Here is a 13,728-nt window from a genome sequence, read left to right as displayed (position 1 = left end):
TTTCAGACCGGTTGGTGTTGAACTTGTTTGTGAGGATAGGAAATTAAATTTTCAAGCTCTTTACTACAGCCCAGTTGAAGCATTAAGGTTGTAGCATACTAAAACTTGTGTTTTTGTAATAACATCAAAATAAAAGAAACCTCTGAAGTTCTAAGATTCTCCCTTTTTTTCTAAGAGGCCCAATGTTTTGATTTGACTGAAGTATCAAGTGTTCAAATGCCAGAATTTGTCTTAAATCCAAGTTCAACAAACCTCAAGTTCACTTCTGCTTCCTGGTCTTCTGACAGATCCATATGGCTCAGCCTCTGTGGCCAACAAAAGCTTCCAACAGAAGAGGCGCTTAATTAAAAGGGGAGCCAGGATGAGGACGTTTAAAACTCTGTCTGTGTCCGTTTAGTAACACCCAGGCCTCTTTCTTTTCCAAAGACTTTTCCTTTCAGGCTGAATTTATAGCACTGCACCAATGGTATTAGAAAACTGACCATGCCAGGTTGTTAATGAGGCACAGACTACATCAAAAGATGGCTTGAGCAATGTTGACATCTAATGGTTAATGATTTTTATTCCGTATAACTGTGAGGCCTGTTTGACATAATTCTTATCGTCTGCCAGTCTACAATGGTCCTCAGGGACTCTCTGCAGCATCTGACAGTATAAACTGCTTTGTGATACATTTACATCATCATAGCATTTTTCAAACGGTGGCACTAAAGAGCACAACTACAAGCTATAACGCAACAGTTCGGGCACTCATTTGAAAGAGATCATACCGAAAGAGTGTCCCCCGTTGATCACATTTTATACTCAATATTTCAAGGACACGTAAATGGTTTCATATTTTAGTGGCAAATTGGTCAAACCTTTCGTTTTGTTAAACAGTTGATTAAAAAAAAAAAAAAGCCTGTAAAATGTAAAACCAGTTGAGATACTTGTTTGAACGCTCGAGTGCAATTCCTAAAATAGTTGGAATGTTCGTGGTTTGCCAAGGTCGTAATAGGTTTTGTGGATGTAGAAATTATGCAGAGAATAAAATCCTGTGGGGAAAGAAAATGCATGATTTCTTCAGTCGGGTTGAGCATTAACTCTACAATTTGGAAACAAAGCTTTGGTGCAAACCCTGCTGTATAGTTTATTGGGGCAGTTTGAAGCTCTGCTACATAAAGCGTTCTTGGTAAAATGGTGACATTTTGCTCTTAGAAAACATGGTGAAGTCACTGAAACAACCAAAGTACTGTGTGAAGGATTCAGGCAGGTGTGGAAAAATGCTGTACTGTAAGAAAAATGTTTGAAAGCTCAATCATCCCGGTAGATATATCACAAAAAAAGGGTTAAATCATGTCATCTGGACCGTTTCTTTTTGGGAGAAATGTTTCATCTTTCGTCCGAAAGACTTCATTAGTCTGAGGCCTGCCAACACAGATCTGTCTTATAAATAGCACCTCCATTTTTTTCATTCAACCTTTATTTATACAGGCTAATCTCATTGAGCCACGAGGACTCATTTACAAGAGGGACCTGTTCCAGACAGAACATATAAAGTACAGACAACAATAACAATAAACTACAGTAAAAAAAAAAAGCAGTTCAAATAAGAGTAGTGAATAAAACATTAAGTCAGGGTGCCGTAAAAAAGGGTGAAATACTAAAAACAAGAACATGGGTGCCTTAATTTTTCCATTGACATTATCAAATGTTTGAAACCCCTTAGAGAAATTAAGGTGGACAACTTCAGTTCTTGTTTCAAGGTGTTCCAGGTGCAGGAGCTGAGTAGGAAAATACCTTTTTGCCAAGTTCAGTCTGCACTGAGGGAACGCTGCAGGTAATGATGTCCTGAGAGCGCATGTTGTAACTGACCGTGTGACGTGGGAGGAGATATAAGAAAGTAGCAGACCAAGGAGGGATTTATAGATGAAAATGAACCAGTGAGAGCCTACGTGTAGATGATGATGACCAACTGACCAAGGAGTACAGGGTGCAGTGATGGGTACGGTAGTTACAACCAGTTATGAATCTTAGCGCACTGTGGTAGACAGCATCCAACATCTGCAAGCAGCTGGCAGGAGCATTCGTGTATATAATGTCACCATAATCAATGGCTGGTAGGAAGGTAGCTGTTCCAAGGCGTTTTCTGGCATTCAGAGTTAAGCAAGATCTATTTCTGAAAAAGAAACCCAGTTTTAATTTCAGTTTCTTTATCAGGTTTTTGATGTGTTTCAAGCCAACCCTTTGTGGAATTCCCAGAAACTGACTTTACACATGCAAAACGTGGACCATCCGTCCAAAACAATCATCTTCAAATCACTTCTTGGTCTGCTGCCTTCATACATCTCCTCCTACAGTTACAGCGTGCGCTCTCAGGACATTATTACCTGCAGTGTTCCCTCAGTGAGGACTGAACTAGGCCAAAGGACCTACTCCGCTCCTGTTTCCTGGAATATCTTACAAAAAGATTTGAAGCTCTCGACCTTTGACCTCTCTAAGTGGCTTTAAGAATCTGTTGGACTCCTGGCAGGGACCAATGCAGACATGTTCCTGTTTTTAGTTTTCTACATTCGCCTTAGAATCTAGCTGTTTTTGCTACTTTTTTGCCATCTTATTTTAATTTGTTAAAAAAATAAATAAATAAACCACCTGTATGTCTCTTTTATGATTGTCTATTGTTGTCGCTGTTGTCATCACTCTTTAATAAATCAGGTCTCTCTTGTAAATGAGTCCTCGAGGCTCAATGGGATTAACCTGTCTAAATAAAGGTTGAATGAATTTTGCAATCTGTCCTAAAACATTTGATTGTTACGCGTGATGATCGATTGTTTTGGACGGACAGTCCTCCTTTCTGCATGTGTAAAGTCAGTTTCTAGGAATTCCTCAGCAGGTCGGCTTGAAACACGTCAAGCAGGTGCTATTTATAAGACAGGTCAGGGTTGGCAGGCCTCAGACTGATGAAGTCTTTCAGGTGGAAGACGAAACGTTTCTCCCAGAAATAATCAGTCCAGATGACCTGATTTAACCCTTTTTTGTGCTGGACTGTAAGAACAATTTCACAAATAGCCGTTGTATCATTTTTATGTTTTTTTACACCTGCCTAAATTTCCATTTACTTTCCACAATACCACATTTTTTAAACGAGTGTTGCATTCTTTATTGTGATATTACAACCTTAAATCTGAAAAGTTGGGACGTTGTGTAACTGGTGAACCCCTGCCCATCTTTACTTCTAAGAGCTCCGGCTTCTTTAAATTGTTGCATGCCCATTCTTCTTACTGACCAGTTGTCCTAATAAGTTACAAAATATTCCTCTAGCTTTTTATTAATTAACACTTATTTTTACAACCTTTTGTTGACTCTGCCCCAACTTTTTTGACATATTGATGCCATAAAACACAAAATTATTGTAGTTTTTTCCAAACAATTATATATATATATATATATGAATATAAACATTTGGTATGTTTACTGTGTTCCACTGTGAATATTATTATTATTTTAGATTAGCAGATCATTACATTCTGGTTTTATTTACATGTTACACAAAGTCCTAACTTTTTTTGGAACTGGGGTGTATAAATCAAAACCTACATCTGTAGCTTTTGTTCTTCAAAATGATGGATATGAACATAACACAACCTATTGGCCTATTCTTTAGTTTCCATCATGCTACGTCTAAAAACAGCAGCGCTGCTATTTAAAATAAACTCCTCAATACGAAGAATTGGAGTAAAACTTTTAGAATAAGCCTTCTATTTTAGAGCAGTGTTTGTTTTAAATGCTTTAAGTCTTTAGTCTCTTGACTACAATAGGTTTTGTTTGTCATTTTCTGTCTCCACTCACAATCTTCCCACTTCTCTTGAATCTCTTTTGTGTTTTTGGTTTTCTTTGGATTCAGAACTTATGTTGCTTTGAGCACCCTTTCCTATTTTGTTAATTACTCTTGTCTGCCCATATTCTTTTTGAAGGTGAGGCTAGTGCGCTCCAATCCCCCTAGCCCGCAGTTCAAAGACTCTTTCGACGCCTCCTACCAGGTGTACAAACTCTACCAGATGGCCATTCACAAGGATCCTCCTAGCAAAGTCTCCGAGAGCCAGGTCAGAGGGTGGGGGGCATAGGTCAGCTCTCTTCTACCCTGAGAGGGAGGAAGAGGGTCGACAAATCTGGGGACCTTCGGTCACATCAAAGTTTGTTTTACTTGCTCTGATCAGTCTCTTTAAAATAAATGAAATGATCCGTTGGTGTTTTCATGAACAAAATCACCACAGATTGAAGTTTTTGTTAATCATTGTTACTAAAACAGGCAGGAATCGACTGAAAAAGAGATCTATGACCTCAGTGGGATTTGCCTGGTTAAATAACATTTTATCAATAAAATTATTGCTTTTCTCATATTGTATGATAAATATAAGATTATCATTATTTAAAACTAAATAAACAGCAAATTTCAGCAAAGTCATCCTGCACTTACTTGTTGCAGAAAATGAAGCTAAAAACTAAAGTGCATAATATTAGCTAAAAGCATAAAGCTAGCTAAAATTAATGTCAGGCTAAAAACTAAATGAAGCAAAGCAGTAGTTAGATGGTAATGTTATCAAAATCACAATCGGAATGCTTTTATTATCCTTGCACTGTGAAGTACAACTAAATTACTTTCCATACAGCTGTCCTAAAGATGGACAGAAGTGTACAGGGGGCTGCAGCTTCAAAGATGTGCTGCCCCTGTTATACCAATACCTGCTTAAAGTAGCAAAAGTTTAGCTAAACGCTGAAAGTGGGACTGCCATTTTCTTTATCTAGAAGTAGATGATCAGCTCCTTAGTCTTTGAGGTGTTGAGGAGCAGATTGTTCCCCCTGCACCAAGCGTTCAATTGTTCCACCTCATCCCTGTAGGTGGACTGATACCCCCCACCCACTGATGAGCTCCCCCACTGTGGCGTCGGTCACAAATTTGACTATGGTGTTGCTGTGGTGAGCAGAGGTGTGTAGAGGGCATAGAGCAGGGGGCTCAGTACACAGCCCTGTGGGGCTCCTGTGCTGATACTGAGGGCCATGGATGTGTGACAGCCAAAAGACTATCTAGAAGCTAAATGCAGCAAGTGCTAGATAGAAGTTAAAGGTATTCATCTGCTGATTAAAAGGTAAAAAGTACCAAAAAGGTTAATTAGAAGCTTAAAATACTAAAAGGGTATTCGGAAGCGTAATGTAAAAAGCTGATTACACCCTGTTTTGATATATGAAAAGCTAAAATAGGTCCAAGAATGCAGAAGTAGTTGAACTGCAAAGAATATTTGTAGAAATCAAATAAGAAAACAAAAGTGTGAATGCTGACTCAGCATTTTTACAGTACATTAACCACCTAGTGGGTGTTCTGATTCCTTCTTTTTGCAAGCTTCAGGTCCGTAGCACTGACAAAGATTAAATCGGATTTAATGCAATTCATCTTTTCTTGTTTTTGCTTTGAAAATAGGCCCAAAATCTCTTCACGAAAAGAAAGAAATGACAAATATGAGTGTTTATAAACGTGATTGAAAAGAAAAATACAAACCAGAGGAAATTGTTTCCATACGCCATGGTCGAGAGCGGTGTTGCTCCAGGTGTTTGAGTTTTGGTCAGACGGTCTAATTATTAACTTTAAGCTGTTTTTGTGCGGTGCTTTGTCAGATGAACCGTCTCAGACCTCACACCTCACACCTTTACCTCGTCGCGAGTTCATTACCACCTTCCGTCACAAAAATCCTGAACGACTGAACTGGAAACTCGTATAAATTTCACATAAGCAGTGACGTAAGGGTCTTTCTTTATTGTCTGCAGACGCTTGAAGAGTTTTTCCTTTTTTTTAAGGGAAGTCGTGGTGGACATGAGAATTTGTCTTTCTTAGATGATGTAGTCAGAGTTTAGGATTTCAGGGCTCTCGCTGACATCGTGTTGAGAGATGAATCGTGAATTCACTCCAAGTGATTTGTGAAAACTGGGCAGTGCACTGGCCTCATCTTCAAGCTTCTCATCAGTCTCCAAGACTGTTTGAGCACACAACATTATTTCTTTCTTATGTACAAAATCTCAAACATAGCAAACCTGCTGTGTAACCAGCTTGGAGACTGATGTCTTAACACCTTAATGCACTTTTATCTCATTTTTGATTTCTATACCTCCCTTCGTTCTTATATTTAAAATCTATTTTCTAACTACGGTACTCGCAGTCGTTTTGAAACCTTTGTAAATGCCCTTCCACCTCCTCTCCTCCACACCTTGTGCTTGAAGGTGAGGTTAGTGCCGGTGAACTTTGAGGACCCTCAGTTCGAAGCGTCCTATGAGCAGTCGGTGGCGCTGTACGCCCGTTACCAGATGGCCATTCACGGTGACGACCCCAGCGAATGTAGTGAGAGCGAGGTACTGCATGATTATTATTCTACACCTGCTTGGAAGCTACTGGAAATGCTTCATGATGCTCTTTTTTTAAGTATACTGTATTTTTTTTTTAAATTTTGGACTGTGCAAACAATCAAGAATTTTACAGATGTTACCTTAAGGATCCCTTTACAAGAGATCCTTCCTGTCTACAGCCATCAGTATCCATAACATGTCTTAATGAAATGAGGATAACGAGTTACAACAACAAATAATTACCCTCTGGGATTAATAAAGTATTTTTGAATTGAATTTTGAATTGAATTAAACTTTTGGGAAGTAGCAAAATGCTCTTTCCACAGTATTGTGTTGATCGCAAGGATTTTACTGTAAATAATAGACGTCAAGTTAGTGGAAAAATAACTCTCGTTTGCATAGTACAGAAATAGACCGGATCTTTTCTACTAAAGTTCTGTGAAAAGGTTAATGAATGTTTAATATCTCTAACCAGTATGTCACTGGGCTTCAGCTCTTTGGTGAATGACATTCTCCAGAGAAAGTCTCCAAAATGTCTCGAAGCTTTTGCAATGGTTCCTAATTTCCTTGTTAAATGTAGATGCTTGCAACCTTCTTGGTTGAATTGTGAACACATTCAAAATATTCAGAGTTGTTGTGAGTAAAGCTCGACCGATATGGACATTTTTGCTATCGCCGATACCAATATCAGGAGGTAAAGTTTAATAACTGATGTAATGGCTGAATTTTTTTAGCTTTGTCCACCCCCAAGAATCTAAGTAAGCAGCTAGTTTTAAATCTGTTTTAAAGCTTAAAGTCTTGAAACGGTCTTCATAACATGCATTCACATTTTCACCATGAAGTTATCAAGTGTGTTACAAAATATAAATTAAACAAAGAAACACCCTTCCCTGTTCAGTCTTTAAACAGTCACATATGGTGAAGGTCTAATTTGTATTGACCGCAGCAAAGTTTATTTTTCTTTGTAGAGAAGTAAAGATTTCAGACAAACAATTCATTTAATTGAGGACGACAAAAATAACGTTGCGAACACTGATATATTTTACCTCTACGTTAGATTTATTGTTCTGGATAAAGTTTTACAAGGAAATAGCCTATGCTAGGTTATCTAAACGTTAGCTTGCTAACTTGAGAGGCACATAGCTAATGACAAGCGGGTTGGAGGATTGAAGAGAATTTATTATTGTTGTTTTTTTTATTTATTTGTTTATTTTACAGATCAGTTTCAATAAACTTACCATGGTCTGTTCAGCAAAATACACTACACAGTATTGCTCGCTGCTTCGGCCGTGCTGAAAGTGAAACTTAAAGTGAACGGCCATGACTTGAAAGTTTTCCCTATGCGCCCTCTGCTGGACACATTGTACAATTATGGCAGGTTCCAGCATTTTAGGGGTGAAAATTAGAATATTTATCTCGGCACATAATGAGACAATTATCTCCGATACTGATATGTCCCCAAACGTCTATACCGTCCAAAAATATCGGCCCTATCGCTGTATCATCCAGGCTGTAGTTGTAAGCATCTCAAACCTGTCAAAATTTAGTTTCTAGAGCTTGGCAGCTGCCAAAGTGGGTACAAAGTGGGCTGAGGTAAGCAACCAAATAACGACACGGCCCAGAATACAGTTTTGAAAGCTGTGTCCCCCAAAAAAACGGGCTGTGATCGTCAAAAACTGGACACGTGAAAAGCAGCTGCGCTACTTGCTGGTTACTTTGGAGCAAACACTCAGAATTCAGCGAGTCCGCAAAGGAAAAGTGGCTAAACTAGCTCTCAACAGTCACCGCTCAGTAGCTATGTTTACATGCGCAAAATTCTTTGATCGGATTGAAATGTATTCGGATTAAATAATCTGAATATATTGTTTACATGGGCACAGTCAGATCATGACGAGCGTTCACATGCAGCAGGCTTTATCAGAATAGAAGTACTGACATGCACAGAGTGGTAAATGCTCCGTTAAAAAAACACAGAAGAAGTAGTTCTACTTTTGTGATAAACGTAAACAAACCTGAGCGCCCAAAATGGACCCGCGACAGGTTTTAATGACGGTGGAGACGTTACTGCACTCCCTGATTGAGCTACAGGTAAAACAGATCATTTTGAGGTATACCTGGATTATTGAGCATGGACTTTGTTGTTTTCAACCAGTTTGACAAGACTGTCAACAAGGAAGAGGGCCGGCAATGGAGGAGGGGGCGTACCAAAGAGACCATCTTATCACAAGCAGAACTGGTTTGTTCCACTTTGGAGTAAGCTGTTGGAGGAAGAATCAGTTTTGTTGTGCGTTTCCTTGACTGATGAAGCCTTCCAGACCGAAGGCGAAACGTTTCAGCACAAAAAAAGAAACTGTCCACATGACCTGACTGAAAAATGTTGGATTGTAATCCTGGATTATTGAGCATGGACTTTGTTCAGATCATTTTGAGCTCTTTCAAAGTTTCTAGTAGAAATGTTGTCGCTCACCGACCAGCTTTGCTTCCCCGATATATTAGCATCTTGCCAGATGAAAATACTTACGGTTGACATAGGTCGCACATGTGCAGTCAAGCCAGTTTTCCAAAACTGGAATAAAATGATCAGATTAAGTGTTTACATGCACACCGTTCAGATTATGAATCGGCATAAACCACCCATCTCATTCGGATTACAAGTTCATTCGAATCGAGCTGAATCAGCTCAGAATAATCACAGTGGGGCGTTTACATGACGCATTTTTATTCCGAATGGCCCTTTAATCTGATTACTTATGTCCATGTAAATATAGTTAGTGAGATTCACCAGTTGTAAACAGTTCTTTGACCGACCTGTCAGCTACTCTGAACGTGCCCAAGACGAAAATGTTTTAAACTCTAGTAGCTGCAGCAGCACTTAGCTAAAGTTCTTCTAAAAAATAAAGTGCTTCTCAAATTTCTTAGAATTTTTTTTAAAAACTAGAGTTGTTTTAACCTCCTGCTGCCTTTGGGTTAAAATGACCCGCGAGGCTTCAGTTTGAAAAGTGAGGCCTCGCGGGTCATTTTAACTTAAGGGCTTAAAACAGCCGTTCACTTTGAATTTAGCTCTACTCGTCTCGAACTAGCCGTTAGCTCGTCTGTTTGGTCAGAATTAAATTCTGTTTCCAAGCTCAGGTTGTTAGCAGAGTTATCTGTGACAGGTAAGATATTAGTTGTTTAAAACCCCACTTCTCAAGTCATTGTGAGAGCTGAAGCACTGTAGCATTCGGCTGTTTTTGCTCGTGTTAGCTTAGTTCAACTGTTTTATATCGTGTTTTTAACAGTCGAGTACTGTTCAAATACAAACCTGAATGTGAGGTTCAAGCCAACAAGTCAATTAAAATAATAAAAACCAACCATTAAAACAGAATTGTGTGTATTAAAGTATACAGTATGTTTTGACTCAGCTGTTTCCTCATTTTATACATTTATAAATAGTCTGGATGCAGAAATCCTGGACAGCCTGAGAGGGTCTTTTGTCCTTTCGGACTGGAAAAACGGCCTCGTCCACGCTCCTGCCTGCAGGCTGCAGTAAATTCACGAACCTTTCCAGCTTGTAAAAGTAAGATAATTAATAAATAACGAAAGCTGACAGATTGGGCAGACTGTGGCAGATTTTTTCCTGGTGCCATTAACACCGGCTCCATTAAAAGGAAGTGTGTGTAGCTTCAGCTCAGGGTGGTAATTGAGAGTAATTGGACAGTTTAGGAATGACACCTAAACGTATTAAAAAGCTGCTCTTAAATCTGTGTTGTCTGATTCTTTAAAAAATAAAACCTTTTTCCATTTAATTGGTTTTCCAGCTGGATTCTTGGTGAATTTAATGTATAAAAGCACAAAGTGAGTTACTTTTAAAGGAAAGCCTTTTCATTTTCATTTATTTGGAAGGGTTTTTTTTTTAGAGTAGCATTAAGAAGAGGGATTGTAACTCTAAGAACTGTTTGTATTCAGTTTATTTAACTTGTTAATGGACCAACTTTCCATATGATGTGCAGATAATTTGTAGAAGGTCAATAATGGTGGTTGAAAAATAAATGTTCTTGTATCGTTTTTGATATTTGTCATGAGGAAAAGGCTCCAGACAGGGTGCAGATGTCGTCTTTCGCCTCAAACTGGTTTGTCTCGGCTCATTTCAAATTAGTGTTGCATCATTTATACAAACTGAGCTTTAATTGTTCACACTCGCTCGACAGTTACCAAATTATCTCCTGAACCACTTCGACTAATTTTAATGAAAGTTTTGGAACGGAGCCTAAATAACTGTTGGGATCAACCCGATCACAGCCAAATGACTTAAAAATAAAACAAACAAGAATGGCAATAATTTGCCCAGTTTTACAGACGTTTACGCAAAGTTTGTTGTGGTAATAGCTGAGACCAATGCCCAGCGTATATTCTGAGCTAAAAGATCTTTGTTTAATATTTTACTGTTAACCAACGCAGTGAAATCCAGTTGTCAGTTCCTGTTTGTTAGAAAATTATCTCAATCAAAATTTCCATGAAATCATCACTGGACGTACATCTACAACTAGCCTTTGGAGCCAATCCAATCAAAGATGGCTGCCACAGCCAAATGACCTTAGAAAACGCAGAAATGTCTTTCATTCAGTCCGTTTTAAACCTACTGGTCTAAAATTTGTGTGGTTGTTGCTGAGAGTCGCTAACAACACCTACTTTGTGTACTAACCGTGTGAGATTTGTACTTAAAACTTTAGCCTAAACTGTCTGTTGGAGTTAACACTGTGTATCGTGTGACGTCGCTCATAACATTATTTTGAAGGTTTGCTCAAAACTGCTCCACCACCACCGTCTCTTAACATACATGATCTTTTGTTTGACATGAAAGGTGACTGGCAATGTGCGCTCTTTCAAGGAATACTAGGACTTTATTTATCTTACAATTTAAGTTACATTGAGAGGCCGAGGTGGTGTCGGGGTAGAGCAGCCGACTTGGGACCAGAAAGTCACAGGTTCAACTCCCCACCATGCCCACATGTCGTGGTGTCCGCCTATATAGCTGTCCGCTGCCCCACCTGGGTGCTTCTCACCTGTGATGGGTTAAATGCAGAGAACTAATTTTATCATTGTATGCAAACAGTGATCACAATATATAGCACTTTATTCTTGTTCTTTTTTCTTCTACTTGTTGTTCTTCTTTTTGTTGTTGTTGTTCTTCTTCTTCTTTTTCTTTTACTTCTTGTTTTTCTGTTTCTTGTTCTACTTTTTGTTCTTTTTGTTGTTGTTCTTCTTCTTCGTCGTCTTGTTCTTCTTTTACTTCTTGTTTTTCTGTTTCTTGTTCTTGTTCTACTTTTTGTTCTTTTTGTTGTTGTTGTTCTTCTTCGTCTTCTTGTTCTTGTTCTTCTGTGGAAGTGCAACGTCAAGGCCAGACTGGCGTTGGAGTTTTGTTTCCACAGAGACACTGGATCATTTTGTGAATCATGTTGGGATTCAAGGTTTTATGCACCATTTCTGATCAGGGAGAACTACAATAGAACAATCTCCTCATGTAAATATTTTTATTTTAAGCTTGTCATGATCACCTTTTCTTTTAACACTGTTGTGTTAACTTATTGTGTAAATAAAGTTTTGTTAATTTTTTTTATTATTATTATTGTTCTTGTTCTTGTTTTTGCTATTGTTCTTGTTGTTCTTGTCCTTCTTGTTCTTGTTGCTCTTCTTTTTGTTGTTGGTGTTGGTGGTCTTCTTCTTCATGGGCCAAGATTTATTTATTTTTATAAATGGAAAGGATCAATAAGTGATTCTCAAAAAATATAAATTCTCCTGTAAGATTGTAGCATTTGCAGGTGGAATCCAGTCCAGTCAGGATGCAGAAACAATGTTTTGTCTCGGTTAATAATCTGTAAAAACTGCACCCAAACTGTTCCTACTCTCTTAGTTCTCTTCTGTGAAGCTTTTAAACCTCTTTTTCTTCAATTTGTGCCATTAATAATGTAAAAGGTAACGTATTGATGGTGCATGTTGGTACCGTGCCATTTTGTGCCTGCCGCTACCAATAAAGTCCAGTCATTTAGTAACTGCAGGTATTTATTAATCCATTAAGGTATTGTCTTGGGGCAGGATCTGGATTAACATGAGCCTGTTTCTTAGCCACAAAATAAGATAAAATGTGTGTTGTTGTGAAACTATCGTGCCAGAATTGTTCAATAATCAGCTTTTATAACTCCCTAATGGGGGAAACGCGGTGTTAGTTTAAGGATGTATACATTTCCTGGCAGCCAGAAACACTACTCGAGTCTAATATCGGTTTCGTGACGGAGTTGAACCGCGTAGTAATAATTATTTACACATACACATTGGTCTTTATGGTTGCACTAAGCCATGACTCTCTGTGCCTACACATGTGGTAATCATTTCAGGAAAACAATTTCTGCTAAATCTGTTTTTGCTGTAAATCAAACCTTTTTGGAGGAAAAAAAAAAACTACAAGAAAGATGAAAATTCTTCTGTTTGAACTGCAAAAATGAAAAGTCCAAGTGTTCCTTGCATAAAAATGCACCGCCCGCCGCCTACTCAATAAGCATGTGTTGAGGGAGACTCTCGGCTACTACCACCAAATTCAGCTCAACACCTGTACATTTGATTACACTGAAGCCACTTTTATGTAGGCTAAGGTCAATTAGCCGTGGTGGCCATCTTTGGTTGACTCCAAACAAGTTGTAGATCTTTATTCAGTGACTTAAGGGTTTCACTACAATCTGTCCCGTGGTTCTTGTGATATTTTGCTAACAGCCAGACGGTGTTGACTCTCACAGTTAATGCCAACATTTAAGACAAATGTGTTGCTCAATGTGTAGCGCTTGGACTATGTGCTGGGGATGACTCTCAACTACTTCCACAAGAATTGTAGGTCAATATCTGTACAACTGGCAGAGAAATATTCATTTTAGTCTTTCCTTATGTCAGCTGGCTCTGTCAGCCATCTTAAATTTGGTTGACATCACAAGTTAATCAGTTGTATCAATTGATTACCGGGTGCTTCGGTTATAACCATTTATGTGCTGGTTTTATTTGACAAGCTGTTAGTTTCATTATGATCCATCTAATGGTTCATGAAATATTTTGCTAACAATACAAAGCTGAAATTTTAAGCAACAACGTTGTAGCATTTGGACTATGAATTGGAAATGATGCTCGGTTACTATTCGATTATATATTGATTGAGTTATAGACATTTTTTGTTTCTTAACGGTTACGTGGCTGTGGCAGCCATCTTGAATTGGGCTGAGCTCGCAAGTTGGTCAGTGTACATCAATTCATTACTTTCTCAAAGTTTCACTCAAATCCGTCCAGTGGTTTTTGAGATATTTTGCTAACAGACAGAGTTGCTTGCAATAGTTAATT

At 38.5% G+C, this 13,728-nt stretch overlaps 1 protein-coding gene across 1 annotated transcript in view; it reads left to right on the top strand.

The window, feature by feature from the left end:
• The window catches only part of LOC119422654 (arginyl-tRNA--protein transferase 1), a 118,184-nt gene that overhangs the window by 20,924 nt on the left and 83,532 nt on the right, over positions 1-13,728 (top strand). Inside the window, exon 7 of the mRNA XM_037690078.1 lies at positions 3,954-4,082. Within this exon, the coding sequence (XP_037546006.1) occupies positions 3,954-4,082 (129 nt within the window). The remainder of the gene's footprint in view (positions 1-3,953; positions 4,083-13,728) is intronic.

The sequence above is a fragment of the Nematolebias whitei genome, chromosome 1, assembly GCF_014905685.2.
Source record: "Nematolebias whitei isolate Nwh7 chromosome 1, NemWhi1, whole genome shotgun sequence".
NCBI lineage: Eukaryota > Metazoa > Chordata > Actinopteri > Cyprinodontiformes > Rivulidae > Nematolebias > Nematolebias whitei.
This window is presented reverse-complemented; position numbering and strand designations above follow the sequence as displayed.